Genomic DNA, 11234 nt, shown 5'->3' on the forward strand with positions numbered 1-11234 from the left:
AGATTTGTTTTGCTACCTTGAGCGTAAAGGTTTCACCTGACAAGCATGATACAGGCAGAAGTAAACGCCACCTTCATCTCCTTACGGCATCTGAATCATTCTATAATCACTAAATATAAACATCGCTTATTTTCAGACGTAAACAAAGTCATTCTCAAATGGATCTGAGTCAGAATGTAAGAGTGAAATACTGCCCATCCCCAAGTCAATGGCACAAAATTCCCCCGTGACTTCACTGCCCCGTGGATTTCCACCCAGGGCTCGGACCTCCTGGTCCGCCAGAGCTGCGCACGTCGGCCAGCTGCAAAAATCCTCCACTCTCCAAAATTTTGCCACGGATTGCTTAACGTGCAGCCTAACACACATGCCCAAGCCCAAACCTTACCAGCAGAACAGTTTTTCCACCACTATAATAACACAAAGATCTTACTCGCAAAGCCTCGTCGGATTCAGCACCAAAGGTCCCCCCCGGGAACCGCCCGCAGCAGCGCAGGCGGCTGCCCCGCATTTCCCAGCCCCGCCGCAGGGCCACCTGCCGCCCCGCAGCGCGAGCCCCGCCGCAGGGCCACCTGCCGCCCCGCAGCGCGAGCCCCGCCGCAGGGCCACCTGCCGCCCCGCAGCGCGAGCCCCGCCGCAGGGCCACCTGCCGCCCCGCAGCGCGAGCCCCGCCGCAGGGCCACCTGCCGCCCCGCAGCATCCCTCTCTCCCTGCCGACACGGCGCCTGGTGCGACTCCCACGGCGAAGGGGATGGGACGGCAACGCCGGGCAGCCTCAGAGCCTCGGGTGCCTTCCTCCACCCCAGCTCTGCCAGCACCTCGCTGGGTGATGCCGGCTGTGGACCCGCTTTGCCTCAGTTTCCCCAGCTACTGATGAAAACTACAATAAGGCAGCTAGGTATCAGCGAGAAGTTCGCGCCGCTTAGTTTGAGCTGATTCTGAAGCCCAGGTTCCTCACACCTCCCAGTGACAACATCAATACAGTTCATAGAATCGTTAAGCTTGGAAAGGACCTCTGAGATCATCGAGTCCAACCTGTTAACCTCACTGCCTGGTCCCCCTCTAAACCATGCCCTTGAGCACCATGTCCACACATTTTTTGAATCCCCCCAGGGATGGGGACTCAGCCCCTGCCCTGGGCAGCCTGGGCCAGGCCCTGACAGCCCTTTGGGGGAAGAAGTTTTCCTAATACCCAACCCAACCCTGCCCTGGCGCAGCTTGAGGCCGTTCCCTCTCGTCCCAGCGCTTGTTCCTGGGGAGCAGAGACCGACCCCCCCGGCTCCAGCCTCCTTTCAGGCCGTTGCGGAGAGCGATGAGGGCTCCCCTCAGCCTCCTCTTCTCCAGGCTGAGCCCCCCCAGCTCCCCCAGCCGCTCCTCCCCAGCCTTGTGCTCCAGCCCCTGCCCCAGCCTCGCTGCCCTGCTCTGGCCACGCTCCAGCCCCTCCATGGCCGCCTTGGGGTGCGGGGCCCCGCGCTGAGCACAGCACTCGAGGGGCGGCCTCACCAGTGCCCAGCACAGGGGCACCATCCCTGCCCTGCTCCTGCTGGCTGGGGTTATTTCAACTTTTTAGGGGGAAGAAGGGATAGACAGCGTGGACTGAAAATAGCGCCAGGCTGCCCGCTCCATTCATACTCTCAGGTGGCTGCAGATGGGCGATGAGCGGTGGCAGCCCCCTCCCTCCGCGGGGTGACCCCCGTGAGGGCCAAATGCTGCTGGGGCTGAGGCAGGAGAGGAGGAGCAGGGTGGGAGAGGGCACCGGGCCGTGCCCCCAGCCTGTAACGCTGGCCCACACGCTGGGGCCATGCCCTGGGCCAGCGTCCCCAGTTCGCGCTCACGCCCTACACCCGCTGGGCGAGGGACCCAGTCTGCGCTGCGGCTCCACGGCCCCGGCTGGTGCCCCCCCACCCCATCCCTGTCCCTGCTGCCCACCGGTGTCCCCCCATCCCTGTCCCTGCTCCGCACCGGTGTCCCCTGCCCCCCCATCCCTGTCCCTGCTCCGCACCGGTGTCCCCTGCCCCCCCATCCCTGTCCCTGCTCCGCACCGGTGTCCCCTGCCCCCCCATCCCTGTCCCTGCTCCCTGCACCCCCGGTGTCCCCTGCCCCCCATCCCTGCCCCTGCTCCCTGCACCCCCGGTGTCCCCTGCCCCCCCATCCCTGTCCCTGCTCCGCACCGGTGTCCCCTGCCCCCCCATCCCTGTCCCTGCTCCGCACCGGTGTCCCCTGCCCCCCCATCCCTGTCCCTGCTCCCTGCACCCCCGGTGTCCCCTGCCCCCCATCCCTGCCCCTGCTCCCTGCACCCCCGGTGTCCCCTGCCCCCCATCCCTGTCCCTGCTCCGCACCGGTGTCCCCTGCCCCCCATCCCTGTCCCTGCTCCGCACCGGTGCCCCCTGCCCCCCCCCCCCGGTGTCCCCACGCCGCCGCCCCGCAGCCGCCGGTCGCCCCGGCGCGGTACCTTGGCGGGCAGGCTGAGCAGCACCGGCACCAGGGCCAGCGGGGCGCCCAGCAGCACCACGAACCGCCGGACGCTCCACACCTTCTTCACCAGCGCCCCCGCCGCCGCCATCCCGCCCCCGCTATACCGCGGCCGCCGCCCCCCCGCTTTATCCCGCGGGAGCCCGGCGCGGCCGCCCCGCCCGCCGGGAGGGGCCGGGCCCCGCCCCGCTCTACCGCCCCGCCCCGCTATACCGCCCCGCCCCGCTATACCGCCCCGCCCGACGGCCCTTTGCCCCCCTATACCGCCCGTACCGCCCCCATACCGCCCCCCGCCCCGCATCTCACCGTTTTCCCGCAGCTTTGGCCGCGCACCCTCAGCAGTCGAAGGGGCTTCGGCGGCGGCGAGGCTTCGAACGGCGGGGCCGGAACGGCGGGCAGCAGGCGAGCCGCTGGGGTTTGACCGCCTGCACGCCGCAGGCCGTAAAATAGCGTCTGGTGGTGCGAATAGCGCGGGCCCCGTACGCCTGAACGTAAAGAAATAGTACGAGTGACCGCTAGGAAAAAACAGGAGGTGAAATACCTGGTTTAGTTCTCAAACATTTCCCCTCCGCGGACAGAGACGGTACCCAAATGCACACCACGAACAACCCAAAAGCACGAGAAACAGGGAGCTGCGACTGCTTTTGACAGCTCAGCTTAACCCGTGACTCTGAGGCCTGACAACTTGTTTGCAATGCCGTGTGAAACACTTCGTTTTTCGTTAAAAATAAGTGAACGCAACCACACAAAAGGCCAGCGGTGCGGAGCGGGATAGAGCCATGGGAAACACTGGAAAAGCAGGAGGTAAAGTCTTGGCTCGCGCAAGCGTGAGCTCCAGCAAGGGAGCGAGCAGCGTCTGACTATGCCCTGGCTGGCCTTGCCGTCACCGCGCCGGACCCGCGCGGGTAAGGATGCTTCCATCATGCGGCAAAGCACAAACGCTGCCCAGTTCTAACTCAGATTTTCCAGCCAGCTCTGCCCTGCATCGGGGGCGTCAGAAAGAAAACGGGAGAGTACGTGGGGCCGGACGGGCTCCCCTTCCCCGGAGAAGGGAAACGGCAGCGTGCGCTGCGGGGGCCGCGGTCCCGGCCGGCGGCGGGGGCCGGGGCGAGCGGCGCGCGTCCCGGGAGGCAGAGCTGATGCGCTATCGACTTGAGCAAGAGATCAAAGTCAAGGGAGCCGGATTTTCTCTCTGCTTTTTGCATCGCCTGGATTCTCGCGACTGGAAGCTAAATGAAGCTGAGTAGCGAGGAGAAAAAAGGGAAAGCAAAATAACCCTGACTTGGTACTTCACCAGCATCCTCGGAGTGCTTTAAAACACGTTCAAAACCTGGGTGAGTTGACCTCATATGCATGAAAGATGTATAAAAATCATGTTCAGCGGAGAAACCTTTCCCTTTTCACAATTAATCAGCTCTCTGGAGAATTACTGCCTCCAGGCAGGTCACATCAAAGAAGTTGGAGTCAAATGCGTCGGCTGAAAAAGCAGCCCCCGCTGAGGAAAGCTCTCTCCAGCGTATAAAACCCATGAATCACTGGCACAGAGGGAACGAGAAATTAGAGAGGAAGAGCACGGGGACACCGTCAGCGTTGGAGACAGGAGCATCGCCCCGTCTGAACGGGCTCTGCTCCGGCTGTGGATCCACCTCCTCCGTTCCCCTCCCTGTCCTTAACGGCATATATATAATTTTGCACAAATAGTAACAAATCAGTTCATCCCCGGAGCCAGCCCGGGCAGGGGCTAAAGGGTGACGGCATCGCCACCGCGGCTCTTTTCAAATAGGGGAACGGACACAAAAGCTTTTGGCGGGCACTGCCGGGGGCCGCTGGCAAAGCGAGGATCCGGCATCCGCCTGGCGCCCGGCCCCGCGGCTGCCCGGCCCCGCCGGCCAACGCGCCTTCTCTTGGGGCCCAACAGAAAGCACAGCGCTGGCCGAGAGAAAGCTACGGGGATTTTTAGCTTGCTTTTCTTTAACTGCTCAACAACTTGAATAAAAAGTTATCATGCTAAAAAATACGAGTAGGAGATTCCTGTGCTGCTTTAACGCCGCCACGGCGGGCTACGGCGGCACAAGCGGCTGTGTCGCTCGGGTAGCGGTGCGTGATGGAGAGGACGGGCAGATGGATGGCTGAGGACCCGAAAGCAAAATTCAGGCCACCAAAACAAGGCAACTGCTTAAAACAGGTTCAGCTTACCCAGTATACCCATCAGCCAGACTGGGTGCAGGTGTACGAGTGTGTGCCACGCGCTGGACCAAAGGAGCTCCACAAAGTTTTCTCTCTCAAAATGGACCTTGCAAATTAAAAAAAGCTTCAAAAGAGTAATAAGCCGTCAGTGCCACAGTCTGTTCTTTCTCTTGGGAAGACAGACCTCTGCCAGCGCGGAGGGCGAGGGGACCGGGAGCGCGTTCCCCTCCGAGCCGTGAGCCATGTCCCTGCCTGGGCGGCCCCTTCTCCGCGCCCACCCGGCCCCGACGCTGGGCTCAGCCGCCCGCGCTTCCCAGCCCAGCGCCTTGTGCGGGGACGACATGCTGGCTCACTCGGCCTTCCAGGACTTCAGCTGGGAATTAACGTGCAATTAATTGGTTTCCCTGCAAACTCTGTCTCTACCAACCCCATTTCCAGCGCCGGCAGCAGCCGCAGCTGCCCTCGCCGGGCCCTCCCTGTGCTCCCTGGCCGTCGCTGGGACCGGACCTCGCTCCGCTCCCGGGCCATTACTCTCCGTTACTTACAGTTTAGCTTATTGCAAAAGAAAGAGGTGCTGCGTAGCGCCCAAAGGGACCGCTGTGGGACAGAGCTTGCTCTTGGGCCAGGGAGAGGCTTTATTTATCTGTAGTGACCCTCACATCGTGAACTCTGGGTTACAAACGAGCTTTTATGCTTTTATGGCACTACCTTGGTTTCCTATCAGCACTGACGGGAGAGGAGGGTTGCAAAAGGTTATCGGTGTTTTGCATCTTGCAAAACTGGAAAATATCCATTTCCTGCAGACATCAAGGCCTAGACTAAAAAAAGTTCACTTGAAAAATCCACACCGTGTAGCTTGTACGCACAGTTTTTACACACACACACAGCAACTGCCAGCACGGAGCAGCCACTGTCCAAAAGTCACGGTATCGGCGTACCCAGGGTATGCAACTGCGTTTTCAGTCCTGTTTCTTGCCACACTTGTACGCGTTTTCTTTCACGTCTGTTTTTCCTCTTAGTGCTCCTTCAGGTCTGCAACTCACATCTATCTCCAAAAATCCCCTTATTTTAGTTCCGCGCTTACGGCATCAGTGGGCAAACCAGAACTTGTCCTTATTACCGCAAACTAAAGTCAGGCTGGCAACCCCGAGCTCGCAGCTGGCTCCCCACTCCCACGAGAGAAATCACTGATGCTGGTCAGCCGCTAAAATAAAAAAGGCAACCCCACCAATAACCAGCGATTCCCTCTGAAATCCTGAGGCTGCAAATTCTGCTGATGAAACTCCTCCGTTTCCTTTTATTCCTCTTGCCGCAGCTCGTGTTGGTGGCACGGCGGGTGATACCGGCTGCGGAGCGAGGTGCCGGGAAGCCTGGAAATGAAGCTGCTCCTGGCAGCCCTGGAGCTGCTCCCCCGAGACAAGGATTCGGTCTGAAAAGCGGGAAGATTCGAGCAGTCGAAAGACCCAGAGTGATCGACAGCACACAGTTAGAAATATTTGCTGTTGAAAGAACGTTTTTCCTAAATATAGCGATTTTTCCCGTGCTGGCGGTGGTGGCAGAGAGACCCCCAGCGGCTGGGTGCAAGATAAGCCATCACCCTTCGCATCCCCACCGCCTGCGGGTGCCCCCCGGGAGGCAGCGGGAGGGTTTTGGGGGGGTGAAGGCCAACGCAGCCCTTGGGGCGGTGGGAACAGCCCCTCTGGGTAATGACGGCCCGGGCAGGACAGCGCGCTCCTCCCGCTGTCACACGGAGCTGTGACCGTCCTCGGTGCCCGGGCCCGTGCTGCTTTGGCCAGCGGTGGACATACAAAACCAGACAGACAGTCGTTCTGAGTTAAAAAGAAGTTTGGGTTTCCAGCCTAAAAGATCATTGTCCTCTTTCCAAAGATTATTGTTTCAATTTCACTTAAAAGAGCAGTTTTTATTTTATTGGTTTTTCCTTTTCAACTCGAACGAGCCAAACGGGGTTGCGAGGAATTTTTACAAAGTCAGACCAAACTCTGACAGAACATTGGTGGCTTGAAACTGTGTTTGCAGCAGATAAATGATCGATGTAAAAAAAGAAAGCAAACAGGAGTCTTATTTGGCTGACGTGAATGCATGCAGGCTGGACGTAAAGCCTGAGTACTAATAATGCAAATTTTATGAAGAATAATAAGAATTCGGTGTTGCTCATGACCAGGCAGATGCACTGAAGGCTGCCACAGCCACAGCCTCCTCAGCCGGACCAAGCCTGGGAACGCCACCCGCCTTGCGAGCCATCCGGGGAATCGGTGGTGCCCATCCAAGGCGCTGCTGCCACGGGCACGACCGGGGACAGAGCCGAGGCTGCGAGCCGCGGGGTGGAAACTTCGCAGGTCCAGAGCGTCCTCGCGGCTGGGCACGCACCCCCTGTGATTTTTCCACCCTCAAACAGCGACAGCTCAGCCTTCACTACGGCAATCCACGGAGACACACCAGGCTGATGGGGAGGAAAGATCAACAAGCCGTAACGCAGATGTGCAAAAAGTAACACTTACATAACGAGGAGGAGGTTTATCACGCCGGGAACAAGCAAAACATTTTGCTTTTCGTTACCAGCAACGCTCTGCTTTGTTCTGGCGCAGCACCACAGCGCGGATTTCGGCGGAGGCCGAGGCAGGAGCCCCTGCCAGAAGGCCAGTCCCACGCACCGGCGCCGCGGGAGGGCCGGCCTCGCCGCAGGCTGCCGACCCCAGCTCCGCTGCGGGCCTTCATCTCACAGCACCGCGCCGGCCGTAAAAACTTGCAGTCGATCAGCTTTGTTTGTACCCGGCGGTCCCACGGGGAGAGCTGCATTTTAATAAACATAACGATAGTTAGAAACAGACTTCTTCAAAGGGCTTTACAAACAGAACTCGGTCCTGGCATCACCAGGAGACGGTAAGAGCGGTGTTTGTACAGATGGGGGATGGCAGGCGGGGAGGTTAGGCGCGCGGCCTCCCCCAGCGGGTCCGGGATTTGGGGCTCCGATCAGGCCTCGTGAGGGGACTCGTCAGCTCCCATCCACCTGCTCCCACCCCGCCAGCACCGTTTTAAGTGACGGTGTGCCGCTGGGGCTGTTGCATTCGCTCTTCAAGCAGGCAGGAGAGCGTGCGGCAGCTCCTAAAGCCCCACTGCTCCCTGCGTGGAAACACGGCTCCTTCTTCTTGCCCCCGGCCCGGGCTGCGGCGTGCTCCAGGCACGGTGAGCACGGCTGGGGCGCCCCAGCAGTTAAAAACAGAAAATAAAGCGCACCCCAGGATGCTGGGGGTGCTGTGGCTGGGCGGTGGAACCCGGGGCCCCACGCCGGGGCCGGGCACTCGCCCAGGCGGCTCCTCTGGCAAGAGGTGAATGCGCGCCGGGCACGGCCAGCCCGCAGCGCTAGGACACTTGCGCGGCCTCGAACTCGTAACCTCGCTGCTGCGGGGCGGCAGCGCTGCCGCGGCGCCACCGCGCGGAATTGAGGCTCCAGCGGGCAGCGCTTTGTGGTTGTCGGCGCCGCCCGCCCGCGCCCACCGCGGCCCCGGCTCCCGCAGCGGCCCCGGCTCCCGCAGCGGCCCCGGGCCCCGGCCCCGCTCCTCACAGCCGCTTTTTCCCCTCGGGACGGAAGGAGCCGCCTGGAAGGGGCGCAGGCCCGGGCTGCCGAGAGGCGAGGAAGGTGCGGAAGGGGCTCCCCGGCTCGGCTCCCTCCTTCGCCCCAGCATTGTGAGGAGGGCACGGCCGGAGGCCGCCCGGCACCGCCATCGCTCCGGCAGGAGCCCGCCGTTCCTTTTAAACCATTACCTGAAGTAAACGACAAAGCCGACGCGCTCACGCAGCGCGCAGCTCGCGTCCCGTCCTGTTCACAACGCAGCGAGCCGATCATCTTCTAACCCACCTACTGCGGGGCTCGTGAGCCCTTCCTCTGGGCCACCTTCCCTGGACGCCACGGACAGAGTCATCCAGCAAATCAAGGAAAACAGAGACGACGTTACCAAAAACAAGTGCTACTGCCTGCCTCTGCCAGCTGAGCCATCACCATACCAGCAGTCCCTCTTCAAAAGCTCCAAAAACCAGAAATTTACAGCAGACTTCTCGCTCAAAGCGGAAGTTTCTCAGCAGAAAACTGTTCTTGATGACCAATTTTTAGATTTGCTTAAGGTAACGCTATCGGCTGAAAGTTAAAAAAGCCAAAATTGCTACTGGAAGAAAATGAACCTGTCTGGTGTGTAGCGCTCCGTTTCAGCACTGCCCGTGACCTGGAATTCAGTCCGCCTAAAGATTTTTCAGGATGTTTAGAGCCATTCATAATGGATTTAAACGCTTTGTTGTAGTTTTCTGGGAAAAACAGCACATTTGTTTCTCTTAATTACCTTTTGTAGGTGCTTTGGTATCCCCAGGCCCCTCCTACCACCCACGAATCCACGGGCCGAGAAAGAGTACGCGGTACGATTCTAACCACGCCAAGAAGGCGAGTGGAGTGACGCTGTAAGGTACTTTTTAGATGAAATATTTAAAATTTAGGAAAAAAGTGACCTTTAGCTGTTTCTCTCTCATCTGCGCTCCCATCTCACAATTACTTTGGTTACTTTATGACACTTAAACTCATTCAAACGTATTTATTTGAAGACAGTTATCAAAATAGCAATCTGCGAAATAAAACCAACTGGAAGTATAAATAGCCATGTCTGCAGAACCTAAGTCGCAAGGTTTCTCCATCCCTAAGCCCGCTCCCTCCTACCCAATCATGGATCTCTTCCTTCCCCTCAGTCGCACTTCATCCAGCCTTTTGATCACAGGGCCGGATTTTTTAGATGTGGCTGCATAGGCCTGCAGCAGAGCTTTAAACATCGTTTCAGTATCCGGATGAGTACTGAGGAAGGCTTTTTCCAGAACATACAAATCCACTCCTTTATCCTCCGGAAGCCCTGAAATAAAACTGAGTCCAAAGTCTATCAGCACCAAGTCCAGCTTCTCTGTGGGAGGTCGCAGAAGGATGTTGGCAGTTGTAAGATCCCCGTGTATAAGATCTTCATCGTGCATTCTTGCTAACAGCTCACCCATCTTCTCCGCTAAGGTAAGGAGGCTACCGGTATCGCTTCCACTCTGTTGTACAGAATTAATATGGTCTTGAACAGTAATCGAGTCTACGATATCTTCAAGATAGATGGAGTTGGTGACATAATCCACGAAGTAGACCACCGGAGCTGAAATCCCTGTTTAAAAAAAAAAAGAACAAATGAAATGCTAGCGGTTAATTCACAGGATTTTCCAACTTTAACAACAAAACACGACCGATACAAGCCTGCAGCAGAAATGCTCGCTGAGATCAGCCCCCACCACTGATAACCCACATCTAGCAATTCCCCCCGCCAGCCCCCGGGTTCCGGCCCACGCTGCGCGAGCCTCCAGCCCAAAATCCAGCTGGCAGCCCGAGCCTGGGAACAGGCTCGGCCCCTCCTGGGGCGAGACCCCCGGGAAAAAGGGGCGCGCAGGGGCTTTCTGGCTGAGGACAGCCTGCGTTTTAGAGGGGCACTCTGGAAAAGCAGCGTGGGCCGCCCCAGGATGAGAAGAAACCGCCTGCACCCCTGGGGATGAGGCTGGGAGGCCGCCGAGTGCCTGTAATTCGCCCTGCGGGACGCGGGGTGCCGGTGACCACGGAGGCAGCCGGCGCCCAGGGGTCCCCGTCCCGTCGGGGCAGCCCGGCCTCGGCCGCCCGGCCCGGCCCCGCCGCCCCCGGGCCCCACCTGCCCGCCGGCACCGCAGCAGCGACCGCGCCTCCTGCGCCGTCCGCCGCCGGCTCAGCCGCTCCTCCAGCGCCGGGTGCCGGTACCGCTTCGGGATGCGCAGCTTGGCCACCGCCGCCCGCCCGAGGAAGAGCCCCCGGTAAACGTGGGCCTCGGCGCCCTGCTGCACCAGCCGCAGCCCCGGCAGCGGCGGCGGCGGCGGCGCCTCGGCCACCACAGGGCCCGCGGCGCCCGCCTCGGCCTCGGGCTCGCCCGTCGCAGGGCCCGGGGGCCCCGGCCCCCCCGCCGCAGGGCCCGCGGGCCCCGGCCCCCCCGCCGCAGGGCCCAGGGGCCCCGGCCCCCCCGCCGCAGGGCCCAGGGGCCCCGGCCCCCCCGCCGCAGGGCCCGCGGGCCCGGCCGCGGCCACGCCGCAGCGCAGGCCGCCCGCCTCAGCCTCGGCCGCCGCCATCCCAGGGCCCCGCCGCCGCACAGCGCACGCGCGTGCCCCCCCTCCCCCCCCCCTTCGGGAATCTCCGGCGGCCCCGGCCGGAAACCGACGAACGCGGCAAGCTCCGCCCCCCCCCCCCCCCCCCCCGCTTTACCGCTCCCCGGCGCCCTCGCTATAGCGCGCTGTGCGCCACCGCCCTCTTCTTCTCCCCAAACCCCTCCTTGTGCTGCTCCCCATAAGTCCTGCTGCGCTCTGCCTACCCCTGCCGTGCTGGGGGCACTGAGTAGCTGCAGGACGGTAGGACTCGTGCCTGAGCCGGGGCGTTGTCCTGTGCTTCCGCCAGTGCAAGAGCGAGACCCGCGACTGCTGGATGGGCACCCTCCCAAGGCGGCAAGCAGGGTCTGCCCGCGGTGCTCCCAGCACCG

The 11234-nt window shown here is 60.9% G+C and overlaps 2 protein-coding genes across 4 annotated transcripts in view; both read right to left on the reverse strand.

Annotated features, from left to right (window-relative positions):
- SLC13A3 (solute carrier family 13 member 3) overlaps window positions 1-2560 on the reverse strand; it is a gene marked incomplete at both ends in the record, with an annotated part of 28040 nt that extends 25480 nt beyond the window's left edge. The window contains one exon of the mRNA XM_082325574.1: window positions 2450-2560. Within this exon, the coding sequence (XP_082181700.1) occupies window positions 2450-2560 (111 nt within the window). The remainder of the gene's footprint in view (window positions 1-2449) is intronic.
- A 339-nt stretch (window positions 2561-2899) lies between these two features.
- Window positions 2900-10830, reverse strand: TP53RK (TP53 regulating kinase; the record flags this gene model as incomplete). Of its 3 annotated transcripts, none has more annotated exons than XM_082325576.1 (4): window positions 2900-2954; window positions 7176-7467; window positions 8440-9851; window positions 10383-10830. In XM_082325576.1, 2 exons carry the CDS (start codon window positions 10828-10830, stop codon window positions 9373-9375), a joined length of 927 nt encoding a protein of 308 aa, XP_082181702.1. In that variant the 3' UTR covers window positions 2900-2954; window positions 7176-7467; window positions 8440-9372. The 3 variants fall into 3 exon arrangements, with proteins under 3 accessions (XP_082181702.1, XP_082181703.1, XP_082181701.1); XM_082325577.1 differs by lacking the exon at window positions 2900-2954 and adding an exon at window positions 5775-7117 and having other exon boundaries at window positions 7234-7467; XM_082325575.1 differs by lacking the exon at window positions 2900-2954 and having other exon boundaries at window positions 5775-7467.
- Between the last annotated feature and the right edge of the window lie 404 nt (window positions 10831-11234).

The sequence above is a fragment of the Platalea leucorodia genome (assembly GCF_965183815.1).
Source record: "Platalea leucorodia genome assembly, chromosome: 13".
In the NCBI taxonomy this organism is placed as follows: Eukaryota; Metazoa; Chordata; class Aves; order Pelecaniformes; family Threskiornithidae; genus Platalea; species Platalea leucorodia.